Below are 24077 nucleotides of genomic sequence, written 5' to 3'. Positions count from 1 at the left end.
AACGGGAGTGAGCCCAGCCCGGCGTTGACCAGAACAGAAAAGGAGGCAGCATGTTCTTGCAGGGCAGGTGGGGAGCCCAGGAGGAGAGGCAGCGTCTGGGAGAATGGAGGAGACAAGGTGGGCGTAGATGGCCCGTGGTCTCCTCGGGAGCCTGGACTTCACCCTGAGGGCTGTGGGTGCCTTGAAGGTGCTTAGTCAGAAGAATGGCGTGGCCAGATGTGTCACTGCAAACAGTGGAAATGGGCTCCGGCCAACTTAAGACAAAAAAGAGATTTCTGGAAAAGTACAACGGAGCTTCCAGGTGGAAAGGAAGGTGGGTCAGCCAGGCCTCAGAAGGCCAGAACCAGCCAGCAGCCTCTCTTCGAGGTGCTGAGAGGCATCAGCACCCCTGGGTCTCACACCTGCTGTCCCCATACTCTGGATTCCAAATCCCGGGAGAAGAAAAGTGTGGCGTATCCATCAATGGAATACCCCCTGCCCAGCGACCAAAGGAACCAGCCGCCCGACACAACGTGGACAAATCTCGGGGCCTTTCCGCTATTGAAGCGAAAGAAACAGCACCCAAAAGAATGCAGGATTCCTTTGTATGGAGTTCCAGAAAAGGCAAAGTCAGGGATGTGGCAGAAGTCAGAACAGTGGCTGCCTCTGCTGGGGGACTCCCTACGAGGGGCACAAGGGAACATCCTGGAATGATGAGGATGCTGAGGTGGTCACACAGATGCACTTGCCAAAACTCATCACACTGTACTTTAAAATTTGTGCATTTTGTCATACATGAATTACATCATGATGAAAAAATAAAACGGAAGTAAAGACTGTTCTTTTCGCTGACAACAAATCAATCAGTCACTCAATTAATCAAGCCATCAGTTCAGGGAGAGTCTGCGTGGGTAGCTCGCACACCCCCATCATTCCTTGGCCAGAGGATAAGGGGGCACCCTGCCAGACAGTTTCCCCAAGACCTCTTGCAACAAGGGAAGGTAATTTCCCGAAGGCCAGCCAAGGAATGCTGAGAAGGCAAGCACCAGCCTTGTGTTGGGAGCACTAACAGAGATCCTCCTGCTCTGTTCCCTTCTGGTGTGAAACAATGTAACCAAGTAGAAAAGAAGGTTAGTTTCATTAGTCTAGTCACCAAGGAAACCATATGGGGCTAAAGCTGGCAAATGAGAGGCACATGTGGGCTGGTAACTTACCTACAAGGTCCTTTTAGTGACTAGCATTGGCTAATTTTTGCCACTCATGGACACGTGACTCAAGCAGCAGAGTCCACTGGTCTCATTCTGGGCTCCTGAGCACCCTGGGGAGACAGCCAGGCTGAAAGTGGCTAGAAGTTGGGGATTATACTCACAGGGACTTTTCTCCGTGGTTGCTGCCTCAGAGAAGTATGGTCTCCTTGAATCAACAACTCTGGCCTCTCAAAAAAAAATCAGAGACAAGTGCTGGTCATGTGGTGCATCAGCTGTTGGGCCCTCTCCATATGCTGCTCAACATATGCGCTCATAGCCCTGCCTCCCTTCGGGGCATTTAAACCCCAGCTGCCATTGGAACCCCCGCTGAAGAGAGCAGGCCTTCTCCCTTTCGTTTTCCCTGCCCAGGGGACCCAGGAGGTCTGCACCCGCCTCTCCTCCCCAGCCACTGCCTTCCTCCCCAGCCCATGGGGACGCTCATGGCCAAACTGCTCCTGCCCACCCTCAGCAGCCTAGCCTTCCTCCCCACTGTCAGCATCGCTGCCAAAAGGCGGTTCCACATGGAGGCCATGGTCTACCTGTTCACCATGTTCTTTGTGGCGGTAAGTCTGGGGCGTGGCGGGAAGGCGCACACCGGGCGCTCTCCCAGAAACAGAGGAGAGGGGCCCTCTTGCCACCACTCTCCTGCATTGGGTGATGAAGAAAAGTGATTTCGGGGTGAAAGAAATAGCCCAGAGGCCAGGAGGAAGGGTTGGAGGTCCCCTCTTCCTCTGGCCCTTGCTTCCCCATCTGTGCCAGGAAGTCATTCTGGGGTTAGTGTGCGTGAGACCGAGCTCATAGTGGGCCAGGGATAGTCAGTTGAGGACACGCCCTTCTAAAGTGCCACTTTTCTTGCCACTGGCTGACCACCAAAGGCCACCGGTATCTCCAGCTTCCCCTCCCCCATCCCCCACCACTCTCCCAGCTAGACGCATAGGGCAGCTCAGCAGGGTGGAACGGGGCAAGCCAGGCCCAGGAGGGGGTTGGTGGGATTTAGGGAATGTGTAGGGCCCAGTTAAATCTGATTCCAGAATTCTGGAGCTGGCCTCAATTCAGGAGGTCCTGCTCACGTTTTCTTGTCTCTCCTTCTTGGAGCCTAGGTCTCGTCTCTGTCTCCGGCTCCTTCTCTCTCTTTCTATTTATATGTCTGGATGACTGTCCCTTGGCTCTCTCTCTTTGTCCCTCTCTCTCGGTCTCTCTGGGTCTCATTCCCTCTCTGTGTCTCTGTTGGTTCTTTCTGCATCTGTCTTTTTCTTCTTTCTCTGTATCTGTGTCTGCTTCTCTCTTGATCTTTGGAACTAGATCCCCGTGGAATTTGCTCTCTTTCTAAATCTCTTGGTCTCTCCCTCTCTAACCTTAACCCCCTGACCCTCCGTGTCACTCCGTCTCCATCTATCCATCCCTCTAGCTTCTGTCTGTCTATCTACCTACCTATCTATCTAATCAATCATCTATCTACCTACCTAGTCATCCCTCCATCTACCATCCATCTATGTCACAGTGCCTTCCTGCCTCCCTGTCTCTGCATCCCTCTTGCCCCCCGACCCACCCTCACTGCTGGACTCCCAAAGTGGCCCTACTCTCTTTCTCGATCATCTTCCATCAAACTCATCCTTCCTTTAAGCTTCTCACAGGGATGAGAAGCACCCACTGGGGAGGTGAGCATTCCCCCATACCCCTCACGTGGCAGTACCAGACATAGGAAAAATCACATACCTCCTGCCCCGGGCCAGCCCCGTTCCCTGGCAGCAGGGCCTCGGGAGCGAGCGTCAGGATGCATGGGGCAGCCCTGGTTGGTGAGATCTGTAAGCATACATGTATTGCAGACTCGTGTCCATGTGTCCCACCTGCATCCGGGCTGGCCAAGCCCAAGCTTGCCTGCGATCGGAAAAGCCGCATGTCGCGTGGGCTGGCACTCCCGTAGGCAGCAGGGACCTGGGGCAGGCTGGATCCTTTGAGGAACTGGATTCCCCGGGGCTTCAGTCTCCATCTCTGGGTGGGAGACATCTTAGCCACAATGGTGCTGGCCGCGAGCCCCTGTCCAGGCTGGGCACTAGCCGGGGACTCTACAAACACTGTCTTATTTAGTGTTTTCAGCTCCCCATGAGCCTGGCATTGTGATTCCCATTTGATGGATGAGGAAACTGAGTCACATGCGTCACTGTAGGCCCCAGACACACTCTGGGGCTCCTGGCTCACTCAATGCGTTGTGTCGAAGGTCATTTCATCGTGGGACCCTTGATGGGGAAGGCCAGGAAGTCTGCTTGACAGATGAGAAACGAGGCCCAGAGCGGACATGCAACTTCCCTGTGGGTACAACACTTCAGGGCCGGGGAGAGGAGCCAGGGGTCTTGTCCCCCAAGCCCACGTTAGGCTCAGCCCAGGAAACCACAGACACCACCAAGCCACCCCTCCCTGCCGGGGCTGGGCTGGTCCCACAGCTGCCTCTGCGCCCGGCCTCAGAGGCCCACCCAGCCCTGCCCCGCCCTGCCCAGAGTGGCAGGGGCAGCTGCCTGCTCTGACAAATGTCCTCCGGCCTCAAAGCCACACCCCTCCCCTTTGTCCCAGAGCCCCCAGAGGCACCATCACAACTTCTGCCTCCCACATGCCTTCTGTGTTCCCACCAGGGCCCTCCTGTGACAACTGCTGTTTCTGTGCCAGACACCGTGCTATGTGCTCTGTCACATGGAGTCCCCCGGCCCACCCCACAGAGCGAGTGTTCTCGTCCTCACTTGACAGAGGTTCCAGGCGGTCCCCTGCTTGCCTGAGCTCACAAGGCAGGACCTGTTAGGTTGGCCTCCAGAGGCTGTGCTCGCTCCTGCCAGCCCCCCAGCTGTACCCCACCCCGGCCAGCACCCTCGCCGGGCCAGGTCTGCCCCCTGCATTGGAAGACGGAGGCAGGCCTCGCAGGCACAGAGGCCAGGTGCCAACGCCGCTCTGCCCCAACTCCTCGGCAGGTGGTGTTCCTCAGAACCTCACCTTCCTCCCCACTGTCCAACAGAGATGACCTGAGGACCTGGTGGGAGAAGCCCCTCCTGGACCAGCTCTCCTTCAAACAGCTCCACACCCTGCCTCCTTGACCCTGCATTCACGCGGCAAAGAGTTATTGAGCACCGACTGTGAGACAGCTCTACTCTGCGAGCTGGGGTCACAGCCAGGACCAGACAGAGATTATTGCTGCTTTTGGTGGGGGCAGGGCACAGACAGCGCCCGGCACCTCAGAGGGATTAAGTCTGTAATCACACATGGTGATCTGTGCTACAAAGGAGAGCCGTGGGGTGCAGAGACAGCAGATGGCGGGGCTCAAGTGGGGGTGAGGGAGACATAAGTTCTAGAAGGAGCCAGAGGCAGGAGAAGAACATCTGTGTCGTTCATAGGGCCTGGCTCAGCCTGCCAGAGCTGTAGGGAGCAAGTGTCCTCCTCTCTCCTCTATCTCACAGAGGTTTGAGTACCTTGATCAGGCCCCACCTGAAGCTTCTCTTTCTCGAGCTAAACATATCCACAGTATCCACCATGTCCACCACCTGGTTGCTCTCTTCTAGCTTCTTCTTTGCCATTTTCACTTCAAAGCCTGCAGCATCCAAAGCTAGTTCCCTAGGTGGGTCTGACCAGAACAGACAGAAGCAAGGTCATGTCTTCCCTGGTTCTGGACGCTGTACCTCTATGAATGCCTCCTGGGTGCACCTTGGCTTTAGGTCACGTACAGTTGTAACCAGTAGGAGCTCTAAATGGATCCCAACTTGCTGGACTTGCCAGGTGACCCCAGGCTCGGGTTCCCCCGGCAGCGGCCCTGGCGCCTCCAGCTGCGGGCTGCTCTCCCGCCCACCTCCTCCCCCTGCTGAGCCGGGCTCACCAAGAGGCGATTGTGCGGGTTCCCAAGCTTGTTTATGCCTGTTGAACTTGTCAAAATAATTACGTCATGGAATTAAATATTACTTAAGATGACGAAATGTGTGAGCGAAAGGAGGGAGTTGTTGTTGCTTTCTGTAAGAAATGAGTTGACTGCTTTGAAAATACAGGCATTTTGCTTTAAAAATTGAAATTAAACTGGGTATCCTGGAGCCAAGGGTGGAAGAGTGGGGGAGAAACGGGTGAACCTCGGACGGCGCACAGCACGGCCTGGGGCCTGCCATCCTCCCGCGCTTTAGAGAAACAGGAAGTAAACGCTGGTGTTTCTCAAAGTGTGTTCCCAAGAACCTCTTAAAAATGCACATCTCCCACCCCAGCCCAGAGCCACTGGGTCAACGACTCTCAGGGTGGACTCAGTAACCTGAGTCTGCATGAGCCCCCAGGGTTCTGAGGCCCAGTGGTCATAGGGGCAGACTGTGGCAGAGAAGGCCCCACGGCCCCTTAAGAGCAACCGGCACCCAAAGAGAAGGCTCTGACCTGGCAGCCTACAGCTGGCAAATGAGGCAAGGACGAGGCTTCAGGAAGCCCAGGCGTGGAGAGAATGCGTCCATCACATTTTTGGGTTCCCCACCTCTCAGGCTTGGTCTGAGTGACTCCCAGCCTTCATCTACAAGACCCAATGAGGGGAGTAGTCTGCAGTGTCCCCTTTGTTCAGATGGGGAAACTGAGGCATGGAGCCACTAAGTGACTTGCCCCAGGCCTCGCAGCTAGCGAGCGGCCAGGCTGGCCAGGGGCGTGGCTCCAGCGCTCTCCTATCTACCTGCTGACCGCCTGTGGGTCCTCGGCAGCTCTACCACGCCTGCGACGGGCCCGGCCTGGCGGTGCTCTGCTTCATGAGGCACGACCTACTGGAGTACTTCAGCGTCTATGGCACGGCACTGAGCATGTGGGTCTCGCTGATGGGTGAGTGGCCGCCCCCAGGAGCTCAGCCCTGCAGGCATGCACCCACCCGCCCCAGGAGAAGCCGAGCCACTGACTCTGCACCTCCCACCTCCTCTGAGGACCTCCTCCCCTCTCCCAGGGTTCAGAGTTGAGCCTAATCTAAGCAAAAGAGTACGTAGTTCTTGGATGTCCTGATTCCCATTTTTTGTATCCTTTTTACACTGCACGTTTAATGACGGCTTGCTATGACGATTTTCCCAGCAGAGACATACAGAGGGAACTGTGGGCGTGCCCTGCCCTCTCTCTTTCCCTGGAGAGCCACTGCTGACAGTTCAGAGTGTGCCCCCCGGGCCCTTTCTTCAGGCTTATACCAACATTCACACATAATTTTTTTTTTTTTTGAGGAAAGTTAGCCTTGAGCTAACATCCACTGCCAATCCTCGTCTTTTTTGCTGAGGAAGACTGGCCCTGAGCTAACATCCGTGCCCATCTTCCTCTGCTTTATATGTGGAACACCTGTCACAGCATGGCTTGATAAGCGGTGCGTAGGTCCACGCCTGGGATCCAAACTGGCAAACCCCAGGCCTCCAAAGCAGAACGTGGGAACCTAACCACTGCACCACCGGGCCAGCCCCCACCCCTCCTCTGACTTTTCAGCCCAGGTTTTTGTGATGATGAGATCACTTAAAGGCATCTTAGTCGGCCACTTTGTTTCACTTGCCCTTGTCTCATGGCAACGTCAGGACACACTGTCCCCCTCACACGGGGCTTGCTGTGCTTTGCCCAGGCCCCGCTGAGGACCCAGATCTGTCTCACTTCCCGTTGGTGTGCCTTCGTGTCTTTGTCCCAGTGGTCCTGTGGAGCGGTCCTTCCTTGTCCCTCGCATGCTGATGGCTGTTTGAGGCAGCCCCCTGCTGGAGGAGCCAGGCTGCCCCGTCCCTGGGAGAGGAGCAGCCCGCCTTCTCTTTAAAGCCAGCTGGAACTCAGACCTCTCCGTGACCGGGCAGGGCCTTGGGGTCCCGCTGGCTAAGGGGCCGCCACACCTGGGCCCCTGGGGGATGCTTCCTGGGGGTAACAGTGGCCAGGACGGGCAGGAGACGCCACTCACCTCTCCCGGTTTCTCTCCCGGGCCCGCAGCGCTAGCCGATTTCGACGAACCCAAGAGGTCGACTTTTGTGATGTTCGGCGTCCTGACCATCGCCGTGCGGATCTACCATGACCGCTGGGGCTACGGGGTGTACTCCGGCCCCATCGGCACGGCCGTCCTCATCATCGCTGCAAAGTGGGTGCGTACCGTGCAAGCCTCGACGGTCGGGGCAGCCCTCCCCTGACTGTGACTCCAATTGCTTCCCGCCTCGTGTGTGGCCAGGCTGGACAAGGCTTCAGCTAAAACACATAGAAAATGACCACTGGCAGCCCCAGCCAGGCACACCCAGTTTATATCCTGTTTGTACCCACTAGCTGTGCTGCTAATCCAGGTTACTGAACCTCTGCGCCTGTTTCCATAGCTCTGAAGTGGGTAATACAATACCAGTCCAGGATCTGTGCCCTAGGACTGGCCCAAAGATTAATTAAGATAATGCCTCTTAAGTCCTGGCACAGAACATGGCTACTAATGTGCTCAACAAATAGGAGATGTTTTATTTTTACTATTATTATTGTTATTGTTGTTATTATTGGAGAGAATGGCTGCTTTAGAGATGCAGTATCAGCTGGGAATGGCCTGGGTTAATCTGGGAAGACTTCCTGGAGGGGGTGAACCTTGAATTTAGTTCTAATGGGGAGGGAGGATGTGGTGTGAGGTGGATGGGAAGATGGAACTGCTCGTGAGCACTGAAGCAGCCTGAGCAGAGGTTTCCAACCCTGATGGTCCTTTGCTGGCTGCTCAGGGACCTGGAATCCACAAGGCCCTGTACGTGTGGTCCCCAGGCCTCCCTGCACCCTCTGTCACACTGAAGCCCTCCTGACTGCAAGGACCGAAACCCACTCAGACCGGCCCAAGCGAAAGAGGGGTGCTGCAGCAGGATGGAGCCAGGGGTGTTTCCTGGGACCCCAGAGCAGGGAAGGGACCGGGCCTGGCAGGGACCAGAACAGAGACGTGGAAAGCAAGGGACAGTTCTCAGGGAAGAGTGATCCGGCTGGGCAGGTGGTCTGGAAGGCACCCACCAACCCATTTTAGAGGCTCAGGAGGGAAAATAAAGTTCTGGTGGTGAGCTTACAAAACACACTCCACTCCTCTCTACACCCAGGGAATAGAGGATTTACTTTGCCATTTGGTTAATGAAGAAACTAAGGCTCAGAGAGGTCAGCAACTTAACAAGAAGTCACAGCAGGACAGCGCCGGGTCAGGCCTCGACTTTTCAAGCAAGATGAGGACAGGAGCCTCTTTTTCACTCCAGCTGGGGAAAGCGAAGCTGCCCCGGACTCACCCGGGAGGCCCCTCAGAGCCGCCCGGGAGAGGAGAGGAAGTGTGTGGGTCTGTCTCGTTGTCTTGTCTGGACCCCGGAAGGCCCCCGTTAATTAACACGCTGGAATGCATAAACACAGGGTGCGCTCCGGTCCTGATAACTCGCTCCTCCCGGCAGGAAGTGGGACGGAGGCTCCTTGCTCTGCCCAAGGCCGCTTCTCCTGCAGATCTTGGCCACGTCTGAAGCTGGGCTGGATTTTAATTAGCCAGAGTAGCAGTCGCTCACTGACGTCCCCATGAAGCGCCACGGGGCCTTCCACGGCCCTCAGGCTGTGCATCCGGCCACAGGGACCAAGAGGGCTGCCTGGCTCCCTACATCTGGGGTTCAAATTGTGTTTTCTAGACCATTTAACATGGAGTTTATTTTGGATTTTCAAGGGCAGTTGTTTCCTGGAATGAGGGTGGATTTTTCTCCCGGAGGCTCTTCCCTCCTCGAGACAGGGCTGGGACGGGCAACCCCCAGGGAGAGAGGTGGATGAGGGGGCTACGGGGCAGGGTCAGGCCACCTGGGGCAGGAGTCTCCTTCCAAAAGTGCAGGATTGGCCAGAGGAGGGCTTCCGGGCAGCAGCCACCACGCCCAGGGTCACACTGGCCGTACCACACACCACCAGCACTGTCGCCAGTCCTGACTCCTCATCAGCAGTGGCAAATGCCAGAAAACTGAAAAATGGACCTCATTTCATCCTTCCTTCGGTGGCCAAACCTGCTCTGCCCAGCACGAGGCTGTCCCTGGTCTTCGTGGGCTCCCCCTGGGTGGCTTGTGCAATTAGGGGGGCTGCCCCAGCCGGAGGGCTTCTGCCGTGCGTACATCGCGCGTGGGACTGTTGACCTTGCTGAGCCCGACCGCCCTGCGCTCTGAAACCCCTCAGCCCTGAGAGTTCGCGTTCTTGGGATGTGGACCCGCATGGACTTCATCCTTTTGTGCACATGAACCCAGTTTTTTTTACACATAAATACCTCCTTGAACCTGACTCTAAGCATCAGTATCTGAGACATCACAGCTCAGCAGGCTGGTCAGGTGTGTCTGGTAAACACCAGGATGAGCGCATTACCTATCAAATTGACTAACGGAGCCCACAGACCGCCACGCGGGCATCCCGTGGGCCACTCCAGTGGGCGGGTGCGGCTCTCCAACGCTCCTTTGCTGTAAATAATCACCATGTCCAGTCTCTCTGGGGCTCCCCTCTGCCTGGGAGAGGACACATGGCCTCGTGACATCCCAAAGAGGCGGGCAGGGGCAGGATGTCCTCACGGGGCAGACTGGCTCAAGGGGTCTCCAGCCCCGTCACCCAGGCTGGGGTCTCTCTTGGGTCCTGCAGCCTCAAAGCCAGGCATGTCGGAGCATCTCCCCGAGCCCCATCTCCCGCCTGCAGATGACCGGGGCGCCAGTGCCCAGGGCCAGCTGGAGCCAGCTCAGGGTGGCCATTCCCGAGGCTGTGACCTCAGAGCTGTCCCGTCAACACTCTCCCCACAGCTGCAGCAGATGAAGGAGAAGAAGGGTCTGTACCCCGACAGGAGCGTCTACACCCAGCAGATCGGCCCTGGGCTCTGCTTCGGCGCTCTGGCCCTCATGCTGCACTTCTTCTTTGAGGTACCAGGTCCAGGGGGCGGGGAAGCAGCCTGTCCACAAGGGCCCACTTCAGCCCCAGCCTGTTCATCTGAGGGTGACAGGACGCCCTCTCTGGGGGGCTCCAGCAGCATCACACTCCTATGGGTGTCAGGGTGCCTCCCTCCAATCACCGTGTGGTCCATCCCAGCGCCCCCGGCATCGCTGCCTGTGTGGAGCTGGGGGGATACAGAGAGCTTGCATCTGAGATGAGGTGCACAACCTGAGGGGCCTGGGGCTGGAACCCGCACCTGGAGGAGGGAGGAAGGGAGGGAAGGAGGAGGGAGAGGAGCAGGGAGAGGATGGAGGAAGTCGGGGAGGGGGGAGGGAGCGGAGGAGGGAGGAAGGGAAGGAGTGAGGAGAAAGGGAGGAGGGATGGGGAGGGAGGGAGGTAGGCATGGAGGAAGGAGCTCCAGCCTCATCGTCAAAGCCCCAGTGAGTGGCGTAGACTTTCGATGCTCTAAGTACTCCGTGGCGGGAAGGGCCCCTGCAGGCTGGGCAGTGAGGGGAGGCTTCTTGGAGGAGGCACTTGGCCAGATTCCTGAGGACAAGTCGGGGTGCCGGGAGGTGGCCCACGGAACTGGCAAGTGCCTTGGCATGCCAGGCACGCAGCAGAAGAAGACAGCAGCGGGGGCGGTGGGGGGAAGGGCTTGCTGGGAGAGGAGAGGAGAGGAGCTTGGAGAGGAGGGGAGGGGGCTGAGGCCGCAGACCAATCCCCCCCCTGCAGGATTGGGATTACACCTACGTCCACAGCTTCTACCACTGTGCCCTGGCCATGTCCTTCATCCTGCTGCTGCCCAAGGTCAACAAGAAGGCCGGAAGTGCGGGGCCCCCGGCCAAGCTGGACTGCTCCACACTCTGTTGTGCTTGTATCTGACTCTGCAGACCCTGCCCCCTCCAAGCCCCGGGCCCCCCACACCCCATGCCTGCCGAGAGCCCTCAGGTCCTACCCCACCTGGAGCACCCAGGAGAAACGTTCCTGCTCAGACCTCGAGAGGTCCCCAGGGACTTGGGGAGCACCTCCCTGAGTGCTCCCTGAGAACCCGCTTATTAGACTTTTCCCGGATGCTAAGCTGGAAAGAAGAGAACCTTCTCCCCTCTCCTGGGCCATGGCCATGACAGATCTGTGTGTCCACAGAACCCGGGAGCCAGCGTCCGTCCTCACCCAAAAGTCCCAGCCCCTTCCCAGCCACAGAGGGGTCTGCCTATAGCCTGGTCCCGTGTCCACCCTAGGCCATCTGTGTTCTCCTGGAAACTGCTATCCCCACTCCTGTCCCAGGCCCTCAGGCTCTGAGCGCACCCATTTAGGGAGCCAGGCCAGCAGGGCCAGCTCTGTGCCTGGCCCAGGACTGCCTCCCTCTTGGCCGTCGCTTCCTGGATTCAGCCGGTCCCTGAATCAAGCTGTTTCAATAACAAGAGCCAATAAGAAACTCCTCCATTTGTTGACCTTACTTTGTGCTCAAACACTTTACACTTGTCATGTCATCTAATTCTTAAAACAAAGCGCAGTCATTCGCATTCTGCAGACCGAACTGAGGCTCAGGGTAGATCACTTGTTCAAGGCCCAGAGCTGGTGGATGCACAGCTAGGCTACAGCCACTGTCTACCAGTCCCAGGGCCACGCTGGGCCTCCTCGCTCTGGAGCTGACGGTGCACAAGGCGTGAGTGCCCACGTCGGTGCTTTGAGCCCTCTGCCTGGCTCCAGCCCTGCCCGCAGCTCCTCAGCCCCAGAAGGTGGGTCTGGAGCAGGGCCTCGAGCAGAGGCCATGGACCTGGGAAGGTGGGTCTGGAGCGAGGCCTAAAGCAGAGGCCATGGACCTGGGAAGCTGGGGCTGGTGCAGGGCCTGGGGCAGAGGCCACAGGCCCACAAGCTAGGCTCCTGGGCGGTGCTGCAGGAGGTCAGCCTGTCCCCGTCCAGAGCCTGTCTGCTCTGGGCCCCGGGGGGTGGCGGGAGCAGGCCTCCCAGACATCACCTCACAAACCCGAGCCTCCCCCGCAGCCCAGCCCAGCCCGGCTTCCGGAATGATCCGGCACATCTGTCAGGCAGGAAGTTACCTACACCTGTCTGGGCCTGTTTGTGTTTCCATACCCTGCAGTGACCCACGACCATGCCCACTGCATGGGGTGGCCCGTTATTTGTCCTAAAGTCACCCCGTGCATGCTTCAGGGGCTGGGAGAGGGCTGGCTCCAGCACCCAGGGCTGGGGACAACGTGGACCCTTGGCCAGGCCTTCCCCCGTCTGTCGGCCCCGCTGATTGCCCAGAGGTCCTGAGTCTCGGGGCCTGGACATCCCACATCCTCACCCTGGCTCGGCCTCTTTCTGTCCCCACAGCCTGTAGAAGACAGAGCAGCCCACTGGGCTCTTCACACGGGTGGGCGCTCAGGGTCCTCGCCAAGCCCTGGGGGCGGGAGCGCGTCACCGCTCCGCTTTCCAGATGAGGAAGCGGAGGCTCCGTAGCTTCAGGGCCATCCTCCCAGCATGTCCCCATCGTAGGGTGAGGGGCACAGATGCAGAGGGGCCTCTCCCCAACCCAGCTCTGTGCCCTGGCGGAGGGGAAGGCCAAGTATGTCCTCCACTGGATGCCAGTCTGGTTGATGGGGCGCAAGCACAGACATGCACGCGTGCACATGCAGGGACACACACGTGCTCACATATGCGCACACACACCACGTGTACACGCACGCACCATGAAGAGACGAGGCCTCCTGGAACCAGTGTCTTCCCTTCTGGCCCCGTCACCCATCTCCACAAGAGGAGACTCATAAGTCTCGACACCAGGCAGTAAGGAGAGGGGCAGACTCAGGGAACCACTCGGGGTGGCCTGGTGGAGGCATCACTCCAGAAATAGGCATCTGCAAGGTGGCTGGCCCCCACCCACCCCCTCCCCCATCCCCTCCCTCTACCCATCCCCTCCCTCCACCCATCTCCTCCCCCGCCCCTCCTTCCACCCATCCCCTCCCCCATCGCCCCCCCACACAGCAAGCACGCCCCCCTCCCAGCTCTGCGGCAGCCCATGGAAAATTGGAGGCCGCGGGATGCTCCTGAGCAGGGAGGAGGTGAGGGGCCTGCCAAACGCATAAGGGCGGCACTAACAGGCTCCTTACTGTGGCCACACTGATTTATGAGGCTGTCTGGGAGCCCCGCCAAGTCTGTAAGTCATGGACAATTAGGAGGCGCGCTCCAGCCCTCAGCCCCGTCCACCTCTTGGCTCCAGGGCCAGCTCCCCGTCCCAAGCAGGACCAGCCGCCACAGGGACCCCTTGGAGGGCCCCAGGGTGTCGGTCTTGAACCCACTGTGCAGATGAGGACACTGAGGGCCAGGACGTCTTGGACGTTGGCCACTGAGTTGGTGGCAGTGCCAGGGGTCTTGCCTGTCATCTCAGCAGCATCTTCCTCTGGCTCAAAAGCCCACTTTGACATCTTGGGAGCTCTACCCAAGGACCAGGAGGGGAGTGCCCAGGAAGGGGACCGAAAGGGAGGAGGCCGCTCAGAACAGCCAGCCGGATACCTCAAGACTGACAAGGAAGAGGTGTCATGGCCTTCATACCAAACACCTCCGAATCCCAGTATCATCGAGCCCCGGAGTCTTCATGCCCCTGGAATCTGGGAGTCATGGTACCTGGTGCCAGGAAGAGCTTCCAAGGCTGTGCACCATGCCTCGGGCTCCGACAGGACACCCGCCCACCCAGCCCTGATGGAGTTCTAGGGAACCATGAGTCCTGAGATGTCCTGTGCGTGCCTGGAACATAGTCCCAGATGTTCCTAGAAGTCCGAGACCAGCGCTGTGCAACAGAACTTGCTTTGAGGAAGGAGATGCTCGGTCGTCCCGTACGGCCCTGCTCACCACACGTGGCCCCGAGCATCTGAAATGTGGTTGGTGCAATGGAGGAGCTCAACCTTTAAATGTCAGTTGATTTTAATTAATTTACCCACATATGTAAGGTTGCAGATAAGAGACAGGGTGCCCAGTTACATTTGAATTTCAGATAAACCATGGACCGTTGATTCACCTACGTATGTCTCATGCAGCATTTGGGACACCCTTGCGTGAGACATACTTACCCTAAGAAATGATTCACTGCTCATCTGAGGCTCGGCTTTGAGCGGGCCCCCTGTGTTTTATCAGGAAGTCCTGCCCCTGTGCTGGCAGCTCCTGCATGAGACGGCACATCTATAAGAAACAAGCGATGGGCAGCTCCCTCGACATATAGGGTTGGGGATCCTGGGTTAAACCAAATGACACAGGTGGAGGGGCTTCGGGGTCCCAGACACAGGGACAGGATGGGGTCCTCCCTCTGCTGGATTCCTCCTGAACCTGGGGTGGGGGGCACAGGAACTGAAATAAGCTCCTTGGGCCTGGGCCGGCCTTCCAGACCCTGGAGGGTAAGGAGCAGAAGCAGCTGATGCCGTCTGCCTGACCACCCGCGCACCCCGCGCCCAGGCGCACGCCCCTCCCCACACACTCTCCCGGAGCCCAGCGCGGGGGAGGGCGCCACACACCTCCAGCAGCCCAAACGGAGAAGTATTATAAACATTTACAACAACGTAGACAAAACAGTCTATTGTAGCAGCCCCCCACCCCCGCCCCCGGAGCCGGGTGAGGTTGGCACGGCGCAGGGAGCGCGTGGGTCCCCGCCAGGACGCCCTCTGTTTGCGCAGCCGAGGTGGTTTCGTCTAAGGGCAGTCTGCGTGCTGTGGCCTTTGTCGTGTCTGCTACTGAAATTTCCTGTCTCTGTTATTCTCTTCTCCAGTAAGACCATCTGAAACCCAAAACTTTTATTGCCCCTTTTAAAAAGGTTTTCCAGCTCCCATCTCCCTCCCCTGCTGTCCCGCTCTGGGGCTGCGACTGCAGTGCAGTCAGGAGCAGCCGCTGCCGCAGGACCTCACCAGGCTCGGCCGCAGCGTCTTGGCGGGAGGACCTGAGGGAGGAGGGCCAGGTATGTGGGCAAGACCGATTCTGCAGAGTCGGCAAGACGCCCCGGGGCGTACAATCTCGGCTCGCTGGTTAGCTGGTTAGCTGGTTAACAAAGCTAGCTGAGCAACATGGTTAGCGGCCACACAGGGCACCACCAGGCCACCAGGGGACCTGCTGCCATCCTGCTCCCCCACCCCCACCCCCGGCTCACTGCGCTGCGGCCCGGCTCTTCCCATCCCTGCACCTGATGTCCTCACCTCTGACCCAGAGCAGCAGCCTCGCCCCGCCGGCCACTCAGGCCTGTTCAGGTGACCTGAGTCAGAGGCTGGCTGGACTGAAAAGTTCTCGGGAAAGTAAAAAAGGCAGAAAGAGGAGGCGGGAGGGCAGGGGCGTCGGGGGCAAAGGCAAGGAAACAAACCAGCCTGGGTCCAGCTCTTTCTCTACGGCCGCAGGCAAGCTCCTTGCCTTCTCCCAGGTCTCTCGGCCTCGGTTTCCCCATTTGTCATAGTGCCTACTTACATGAGTGTTGCCAAGATTAAATGAGATAACTAAATACAAAGCACTTAGCACCATATGGCTTTATTTTTTTTATGGCATCGTTATTATTTTCATTATCAGTGGTTGTGGGCAAGCAAGGGGGTCCCTAGAATGTAGAGGGGTCCTTACTGTCAGGGGACATTCACCCCAGTGATGGAACCAAATACCCCCATTTGCCAAGGAAATAAAATGCTTCAAACCAAGTGTTTATTATGGATTAAGGAAGTAGGCAAGGAAGGCTGCCTAGAAGAGGCAGGCTTGAAACTGAAACTGGAAAAGCAACGTGGACCGAACCATGTGAGCCTGCAGATGCCTGGCTCTTGGGCCTCATCTGTGATGGCTTCCCAGCTCCATGGTCCTGAGTCTGACCATCCCCCTGTGCCCTGAACCTCCCCAGGGCTCCTGCTTGCTTCCAGTCGGAGCCTCAAGAAAGCCACAGCTGCTCCGATGGAGAGAACGCCACCAACAGCTGGACTGTCCTTGCTTCCATCACTGGCATGTGTTCCAGGACAGGAGAGAGATGGGCTACGCCTGGTGTGTGTCTGTCCGTGCTCACGGCCGCCAGAGGCGAGAGCTGGCCGTGCTGGGCCTTTCTCCTGCCCGCAGCGGACTTGGTGGGGGCAGGCTCACGGCTCCTTGAGGAACCCACACTCCACAGAGGACTAGGCGGTGACCTCAGAAGCCTTAGCCTTGACTCCTTGCTGACCTGTCCACCAGGAGAGGATGGAGGGGCCCACGCTCTGGGAAAATAACTGGCTCGGGATTGCCCACTCCCAGGGGCCTCGCGACCTTGGACGACCTTCAGCTCCCAACACCTCCACAAGCAGGGACTGCTCTTCATCCTGCTGGGGCCATCCAATGGGACAATGGGGTCACAGCAACCTCCCCTCTGCAGACAACCTGTCTGGCTCAGGAAGGCCGGTCGAGGTACACGGTACACCCCCGTCACGCACACACGGGCGCCGTATCGTTAAGCTGCCATCTTGCCCCGAGTGAGCAGGAGCATGAACTCCACGTCACCCACCCACATGTACTGTGGAGAAACGGAGGGACGACAGCTCCATCCTGCCCTCAGGGGAGCCCCTCTGGTGAGGGAGACAGAGCTCCTCCAGGAGGCAGCCAGCAGATGCCCCAAGTTCAGGGTCAGGCTGAGTGGGCCTAGCTCTCTGGCGCAGGTCGCAGCGGAGGAAGAGGCCTGCCCGGCCTGGAGCTGAGCATCCAGCCCCATTACTTTCTTCCCTTCCCTTCCGAGAAGCTGGGCCTCTCATGCCTTCACTGGGGTTTGTTTTCCTAACAGCTCGGCTAACGGGAGCCTGCTGGCCGAGGGCCCCCGCTGGAGCCAGGCTATCGGGTAGCTGTGGCCACATCTGGAAGACGTTTGGCAGAGCCCCGGCCCCCCGCGCCGCGGCAGCGGGCCTCAAAGCCGCAGCTGATAAGCGCCTGCTGCCGGCTTGGGCTCCGGGAAGCTGCCGGCCTCAGACCAACAGCCCCGACTTCCAGGGCCGGGAGGGGAGGGGCCGACGGAACGGGGCGTTCTCTGGCCTCAGGCCTCCAGCCAGTTCCAGAAATCACATAATGGCAGAACCCAGGATGTCAGCACAAAAGGCCACCTCAGAGGCAGCGAGGGCTGGCTTGTCCCTCCTGCAGACGCCTGCTCTTCTCCGCTGGCCCATGTCCCACGATTTCTTGTCTTCTCCACCATGTCAGACTTGACGGCTTGGAAGCGGCTCTCACACCTGCCACCCCTTCCTCATCCTAGTGTGTGTTGTCCATCTCACCTGTCCCCATTCCGTAGGCTGGAAAACTGAGGATGAACGAAGTGTCGGTGTGCCTGAGACTCACACTGATAGAGCCGAGACTTGACCTCATTTGGCTTGGGGATTCGCAGTCCTGCGTGCTGTCCGCCGCCCCTCACAGCCTCCCTTGTCCTGCTACCTGATGGCACATCTTCCCAGTGGACCATCCGCTGGGCGCTGCACCCTTCTCTGAGTGCTCGGGGGCTGGGCTGTTGTGTTCATTGCTCCAGCTGTGCAGTGGTGGCCTCCCCACGGCACGGGAACTCTGGGCAGCCCCCACCTGGTGCGTGACCCATCGTGCACGCAGAACTGGCCAATAAACCAGGGCCTGAATCAGAAAAGGAGTGATGGAGGAGAGGAGCAGATGGAATGAAAGGCCAACCACTCGCTGTCATTGTGCCTTCTGGACACTTCCATGCACTGCTTGGCGGCTACTGCCTCTTAAGCCTCTCGGTCACCCTCTGAGACGGGCTCCGTGATGGCCCTCGTTCTGATTTCCATGATGAGGTCTTCTTCCTTAATTTGCAGATAGGGGATTTTTCAAGCCATTTGATCATTGTTCTTGTTATGGATTTCTAACTGGCTCTGGGGTCAGTTGTGAGACGCCAATGCTTTGAAATGGGCTAAAATTCGCTTTACGACCCAGGATATGGTCGGTTTTCCTGACCGCCCTGTGGGAGCCTGCAAAGGGTGCTTCCTCTTCCCATTCTGTGTGAGTCCCTAAATCGAGCTTGTTGGGAGAGTTGCTTAAATTTTCTAGATCCTTACTAAGCAGTTGCTGTCAATTACAGAGAGGTGGGGAATAAATTTCCCACTTTAAAACACAGGATGCTGGAACAAATGAATGTCCACCTGTGAAAACTGAGCCTCAATCCCTGCCTTCACACTGGGCTCCAAGATTAACTCGGAAAAACCAGAAAGCTTCTAGCACAGAAAACCTTCATGACCTTGGGTTAGGTGAAGATTTCACCGAAAGTGTAATCCATCAAAGAGAAAAACTGATAAGCTAGACTTCATCAAAATTTAAAACGTTTGCCCCTCAAAAGACATATTAAGAAAATTTTAAAAGACAAGAAAGAAACTGGGAGGAAATATTTGCAAAACGAATACATGACAGAGGATTTGTATCCCAAATGCATAAATAAACTTTCAAAACTCAATGATAAGAGGGGCCGGCCCCGTGACCGAGTGGTTAAGTTCGCGTGCTCTGGTTAAGTTCAGCGGCCCAGGGTTTCACGGGTTCGGATCCTGGGTATGGACATGGCACCGCTCATCAGGCCATGCTGAGGCGGCGTCCCACATGCCACAACTAGAAGGACCCACAACTGAAATATAAAACTATGTAGTGGGGGGATTTGGGGAGAAAAAGCAAAAAAAAAAAAACAACTCAATGGTAAGAAAATAAACAACTCACGAAAAGATGGGCAAAAGATTTCAACAGACACTTTACCAAAGATTTACAAATGTCCAGTTAGCACGTGAAAAGATGCTCCACAGCACTGGTCATCAGGGAAATGCGGATCAGACAACAATGAGCTCCTCCCTCACAGCCACTAGGAGGCTTGCTCGAGAAGACAAAATTGCACATAAGTAGAATCCTGCAGTTTCTAGAAGAGGTAACACTCTGGAGACAGTAACAGATCGGTGGCTGCCTAGGACTCGGGGTATATGGGTGGATTTATGGTGTGCAAATTACTCATCTAGAAATCTCTTTAAAAAAAATCTCCCACTCTGATAGTGAGTTGTTATTTCTCCTTGTAGTTCTGCCAAATTTTGCTTTATATATCTTGAGGTCCTGTTAATAGGTACATTTAAGTTAAGAACAGTTAGATATTTAACGGGAAGCCAATATATCAGACACTTTTATCACTAAGCAATGAACTATTTCTAGTAATGCTTTTTGACTTAAAGCATATTTTTCTGATGCAAATATTGTCTTTCCAACTTTCTCTGGCTTAGGATTTACATAAACTCTTCCTTTCTATCTTTTTGCATCTTCATGCTTTAGATATGATTCTTATAAATACAAGCTGGATTTTGTCCTTTTTATCTGGCCTGAAATCATTGTCTTTTAACTGCAACATTCTATTCGTTTCTGGATATGCAATTGTTAATATATTTGGACTCATTTCTTACCATCTCATTTTGTCTTTTCCATTTATTCTTCCTTTTCTATGTTTCTTTTTCTCTCCTTTCTCACCTTCTTTTGGATTATTGAGTTTTTTCATTCTACGTTCCTCTCTATCGGTTTAGAATTTATACCCTCTATTTCTATTCTTTTAGTGGCTGCGTATCAAAGTCTATACTAAATTAATGCTTTGTCTTCCTCTTGAACATCACAAGGATTTAGAACTTTTAAATTCCAATTATTCTCCTCCTACCTTTAAGGCCATTACTACCTTGTATTTTTGCTCTGTCTTCATTTAAATCCCACGTGACGTGTTTATAACAGTTTGCCCACATGTATAACAATCTCCTTGACTTTCATCCCCTCTTATACCCCACTGTTCCATCTGGGCTTATTTTCCTTCTGCCTCAAATACGTCCTTAAAACTTCAAGTGCAAACGCTTTGTGAGACATTTCCTCAATTTTTATTTGCCTAGAACTGTCTTTATGCTGTAACTTCTAGGTTGACAGTCATTTGCTCCCATTGTTGCTACTGTAAAGGAAACTCTCAGCGTCGTTGTTGTTGAAAGGAATCTCTATTTTCTCTCTGGCTCTTTCTCAAGTCTTCTTTTGGTCTTTGGTGTTCTGCATTTTTACTCTGAGGTGACTGGGTGTGGATTACTTTTCATCTTGCTTCAGAGTCATTGGGCTTCTTATATTTGTGGATGGCTGACTTTTATTGGATCTAGAAGGTTTCAGCTTCTACCCTCTTCAAGACCTGTCTCTATTCTCTCTTCATTTTCTTCATTTTCTGGAACTCCAATTAGCAATATGTTTTCCTCCTCACTCTATTATCCATGCTTTTCTACCTTTCCCATGTCTTTATCTCTTAGTAGTGCAATTTTCCGTATTTCTTTTGCCTTATCCTTCAGTTCATTAACTCTCTCTTTAGTCTTGTCTAAGCCATTGTTAAACCATCCTTTGGTTTTTAATTTCAGGTATCATGCTTTTTATTTCTAGGAATAGGTTTGTTCTTTATTGACATATTCAAGTTCCTTTTGTTTCTTCTATAAAACACACCCATTTTATCTTCTGGGCCTGATACTTCTAACATCTGAATTTTTTGCCGATCTGATTCTACTGCCTGTTGTTTCTGTCAGCTTTTGCTCATACTGCCTTGTTTCCTTGTGCATTTAGTGAATTTTTACTCTGAACTGCTCCTTGGCTGCGGAACTTTGTGAAAGTTTTCTGAGGCCCAAGAGAAAGGCAGATTCCTTTAGAAGCATTTCTGTTTGCATCTGCCACACGGCCGGGGCACTCCCAGTCTGGGGATCTGTCAACTAACATCCCTGGTTTGAGCTCTGGGGAGAATTGAGGGAGAGTGAATTCCGGCTGCACACACACGAGGGCCAGCTTGTGATTATGAATCCTTATATCTGTTCCTCTTTGCCTCAGCACCCAGGCTTGAGATAAGCAGTATGGATGCAATTCCTGGAGGACACAGGATTTTCTGGCTTACCTTGATGGTGAGGTGGGGCCCTGAGAATCCTGGATTCACAGAGGCGGTCTTTCCTTGGACCCTTGACACGGCCAGGCTCTGCGCTTCGTCTTCTGTCCCCTAGCCCCAGAGGAGCCAAAAAGGATGCTCCAGTTTACCTATGAGAACAGAAAAGCTTCAGTTCTTCAAAGTCAAAAAGAGAAGACAAAGAGTTCTTTGACCGCTGCAACCAGTAAACACCAGAGGCAGCTTCAGTCCATCCCGGCCTGTTGGTGACAGCTAGCTTCAGACAGCCAGTCAGCGGGAGTCCCACTCCAGGAGCTGCACTCCCTCCCTGAAGGTCACCCAGTGCCTAAACTCTCCCTCTGGAAGTCCTCCGGGGCCTGACGCCACACCTGCTGGAACTCTGCGCCAGGACAGCAGTTTGCTCAAAATTACGCCTCTCCCTGGCTTAAGAGACCATAAAGTCAGCTTTTTGTTTCAGATGTGGCACAGCGGCCTCATCCCCCACACCTCAAAGCAAAGCCAGCTTGAAGGTCCCATGTTCCTCTCCGGGCACCCTCTTTTCCCCATGCTGGCCTGAGGATTCTGCACCTTCTAGCCAGGTCAGGAAGGCATTCGAGATGGACATCTTGCATTCTATCCAGGATCTGAAGCTGCTTTTAGTGACAGCGTTTGTACAGGTTCTTAACAGATCATGCTTATAGGAACAGAAATCTTTTACCCTTATTTTACAGATGGGGAAACTGAGGCACGGGGACATTAAAATAACTGACTAAAGTTCACACGGCCAGTAAATCACAGACTCAAACTTCAGAACCCAGACAGCCAGGCTCCAGAGTCTATGCCCTTAACCTCTGCCGTTCTCAACAAATGAGTCAGTGATTGGTGAATTCATTCATTCCTTCATCAGCTATTTACTGAGCTTCTTGCCAATGCCCAGCACTGTTGAGGCACTGGAGATATGGCAGTGAACGTGACAGATGACATCACTGCCCTCAGAGAGCTTACACTCCAGTGGGAGCTGGCACAGGAGTGAGTAGAGAATGTCTACAGGACCCTCCTGCACAGTGGCTCTGGCAGGAACCGGCAGCCAGGGCTGATGGTGGCAGTCAGAAGCTCTGTCTCCCGAGGCACCTGTGCCCACACTGGCCATTTAGGCTGGATCTCAAGGCTTGGACCCCTCCTGTAAGTGCCCATGCCCCTGGGAGGGGGCTGCAGGAGGGCGCCCACTAAATCCACAGGGACCCCGAGGCACAGAGAAGCACCGAGAAGGCACGGCCGAGTCGACATTTGAACACAAAACTATGGTCCCCCTCCACCCACTGACGGCAAATGCTCCAGTAAGGACTCAGAATTCTGGATTCAGAGAGGGCAAAGGTCACAGTGGCAGGCTGGCTTCTCTCTGCCGGACCCTGGCGGTCACGATGAGGGAGTTACAAGCTGTTCTCCTGGAAACGGGCATAGCCAATGTAGCTGGGAGGCCTCAGGAATCAATGCTGTCCTCACAACTCTGCAAACTCTGCAAGCCAAGCAGGTCTTGGCCTCTGTCCTGTCACCCCGAGGGTCATGGGTCCCCAAAAGAGCCCCGACACCTGTGTCCCTTGGTCAGCAGAGCGGCTGGGGAGGGGGTGGACTTTCCGGATGAGGTCTTTTGGGGAACAGCTGGGCACAGCTGCGTCCTGAGGACACTGCCTCAGCCCCTCCTGGAACACAGGGTCAGCCGCCATTCCCAGCGCCGGCCCGGCTCCAGGAGGCCAGGCCAGGGGACGACGTGTCCTGGGGCTCGGCTGGCCCCCGTCCCAGCCTGACAAAGCATCCCCCGCCTCCAGCCCTGCGGTGGGAGGGCATCTCCAGCCCCAAGCAGAGGAATGTGGAAGCTGCTCCTCCCGAGGCCTTCCCGAGCCAGGTGCCTTCTGTCGGGGAGGGCAGTGTGCTGGCCTCGCGGAGTGGCTGGGGGGACAGCTGGAGAGGGCGTTGCAGCTTCTGGAACCCGGCACTGTGACTCTCATCGACCTGCTCAGGAGCCGTCACAGACATCTGAGGTCTTGGTGAAGCCTGGCCCCAGAACCCTGCACACGGGCCACTGCAGCTGACACTTCCCTCGGTTAAGAGACGCTGCTCTCCCAGCCCCCACCCAGCCGGACGCTGGCGGCCATGCCACCCTTCACCCTCAGGTTGCATCCCAGCTTCGGAACTTCCCGTGGCATCGTGCCACCTGCCGTGTGAAGCCTGCACACCTCTGAGCGGGCCAGCTTCACCTGCTCTCATTTCATTTCCTACGAGGTCGCAAACCCCACCCCCGGCACATACTTCATGCCCTGTACATGTACGTGTGTATGAGAGTGTGTGCGCATACACGCACGCGTGTGCGTGGGTGGGTGTGCGAATGGATGAACGTGTATGCACATATACCCCACTCTTCCCTAGACCCCTTTGTGTGCGTCTCTGCTCCCTGCCTCTTAAAATCTTACTCATCCTCCAAGACCTGGTCTTCCATAGCCCCCCAAAGCCCTTCCAAACTGTCCCTTCCATGAAGCCCTCCCTCCGCTTAGCACTCGTGGCTGAGGGCCGTCTTGCAGCCACCTGTGCGTCTCCCTGCTGTGCGCTGACTCGGTCTCCTCTCCGATTCCCCAGCCCTGCACTCAGCTGCCACCCCGTCAGTGTGTGATGGATAGAGCTTTCTGGTGTTTCTATTAATTTTTAGTTGACTTTTTACCACATCAGCAAACACACAGTCAACAATTCCAGTTTTGTTCAAAGCAACCAACGAACTTTTTCCAGAAATGCGCCCAGTCATCCATGTGTGTTGAGAAAAACTCTAACGGGCAGATGAACAGAAAGAAGTCCACCCAGACTGGCTGAAATTGTGGGCGTGTTTCTCTGCAGACGCTTACACAGGGCTACGGAGCGTCAGCTCATTCAACTCTGGGACGACCGTGGGTGGCAGGCACCATGATGGTCCCACCTTACCGCTAAGGGAGCAGAAGTGCCGAGAGGTCAGACACATGCCCAAGGTCAAGGTCACTGGGCAGGACTTGGATGCCGGCAGTGAGCTACAGGGCCCATGGTCTTGCCACTGTGCTCTCCTGTGCACACCAATATCCAGTCCTCAGCAGAACCAAACGCTCCTT

At 55.7% G+C, this 24077-nt stretch overlaps 1 protein-coding gene across 1 annotated transcript; it reads left to right on the top strand.

Moving 5' to 3' along the window:
• Positions 1-1600: 1600 nt before the first annotated feature.
• On the top strand, positions 1601-11523 carry MYMK (myomaker, myoblast fusion factor). Its single transcript, XM_023629264.2, has 5 exons — positions 1601-1789; positions 5924-6038; positions 7155-7303; positions 9959-10075; positions 10818-11523. The coding sequence occupies exons 1-5, from the start codon at positions 1655-1657 to the stop codon at positions 10965-10967; spliced, it is 666 nt and encodes a 221-aa protein (XP_023485032.1). The 5' UTR covers positions 1601-1654; the 3' UTR covers positions 10968-11523.
• The last annotated feature ends 12554 nt before the right edge of the window (positions 11524-24077 follow it).

Source organism: Equus caballus, chromosome 25, assembly GCF_041296265.1.
Source record: "Equus caballus isolate H_3958 breed thoroughbred chromosome 25, TB-T2T, whole genome shotgun sequence".
Lineage (NCBI taxonomy): Eukaryota > Metazoa > Chordata > Mammalia > Perissodactyla > Equidae > Equus > Equus caballus.
Note: the sequence above shows the minus strand (reverse complement) of the source record. Positions and strands in the feature narration are given on the sequence as shown.

What these genes read in the sequence shown, in the direction of transcription:
- MYMK (XM_023629264.2), top strand. Translation starts at nt 1,655, where the DNA reads ATGGGGACGCTCATGGCCAAACTGCTCCTGCCCACCCTCAGCAGCCTA. An exon ending in TCACCATGTTCTTTGTGGCG is followed by an intron (nt 1,790 to 5,923) that starts GTAAGTCTGGGG and finishes GGTCCTCGGCAG; the next exon opens with CTCTACCACGCCTGCGACGG. An exon ending in TGCTGCACTTCTTCTTTGAG is followed by an intron (nt 10,076 to 10,817) that starts GTACCAGGTCCA and finishes CCCCCCCTGCAG; the next exon opens with GATTGGGATTACACCTACGT.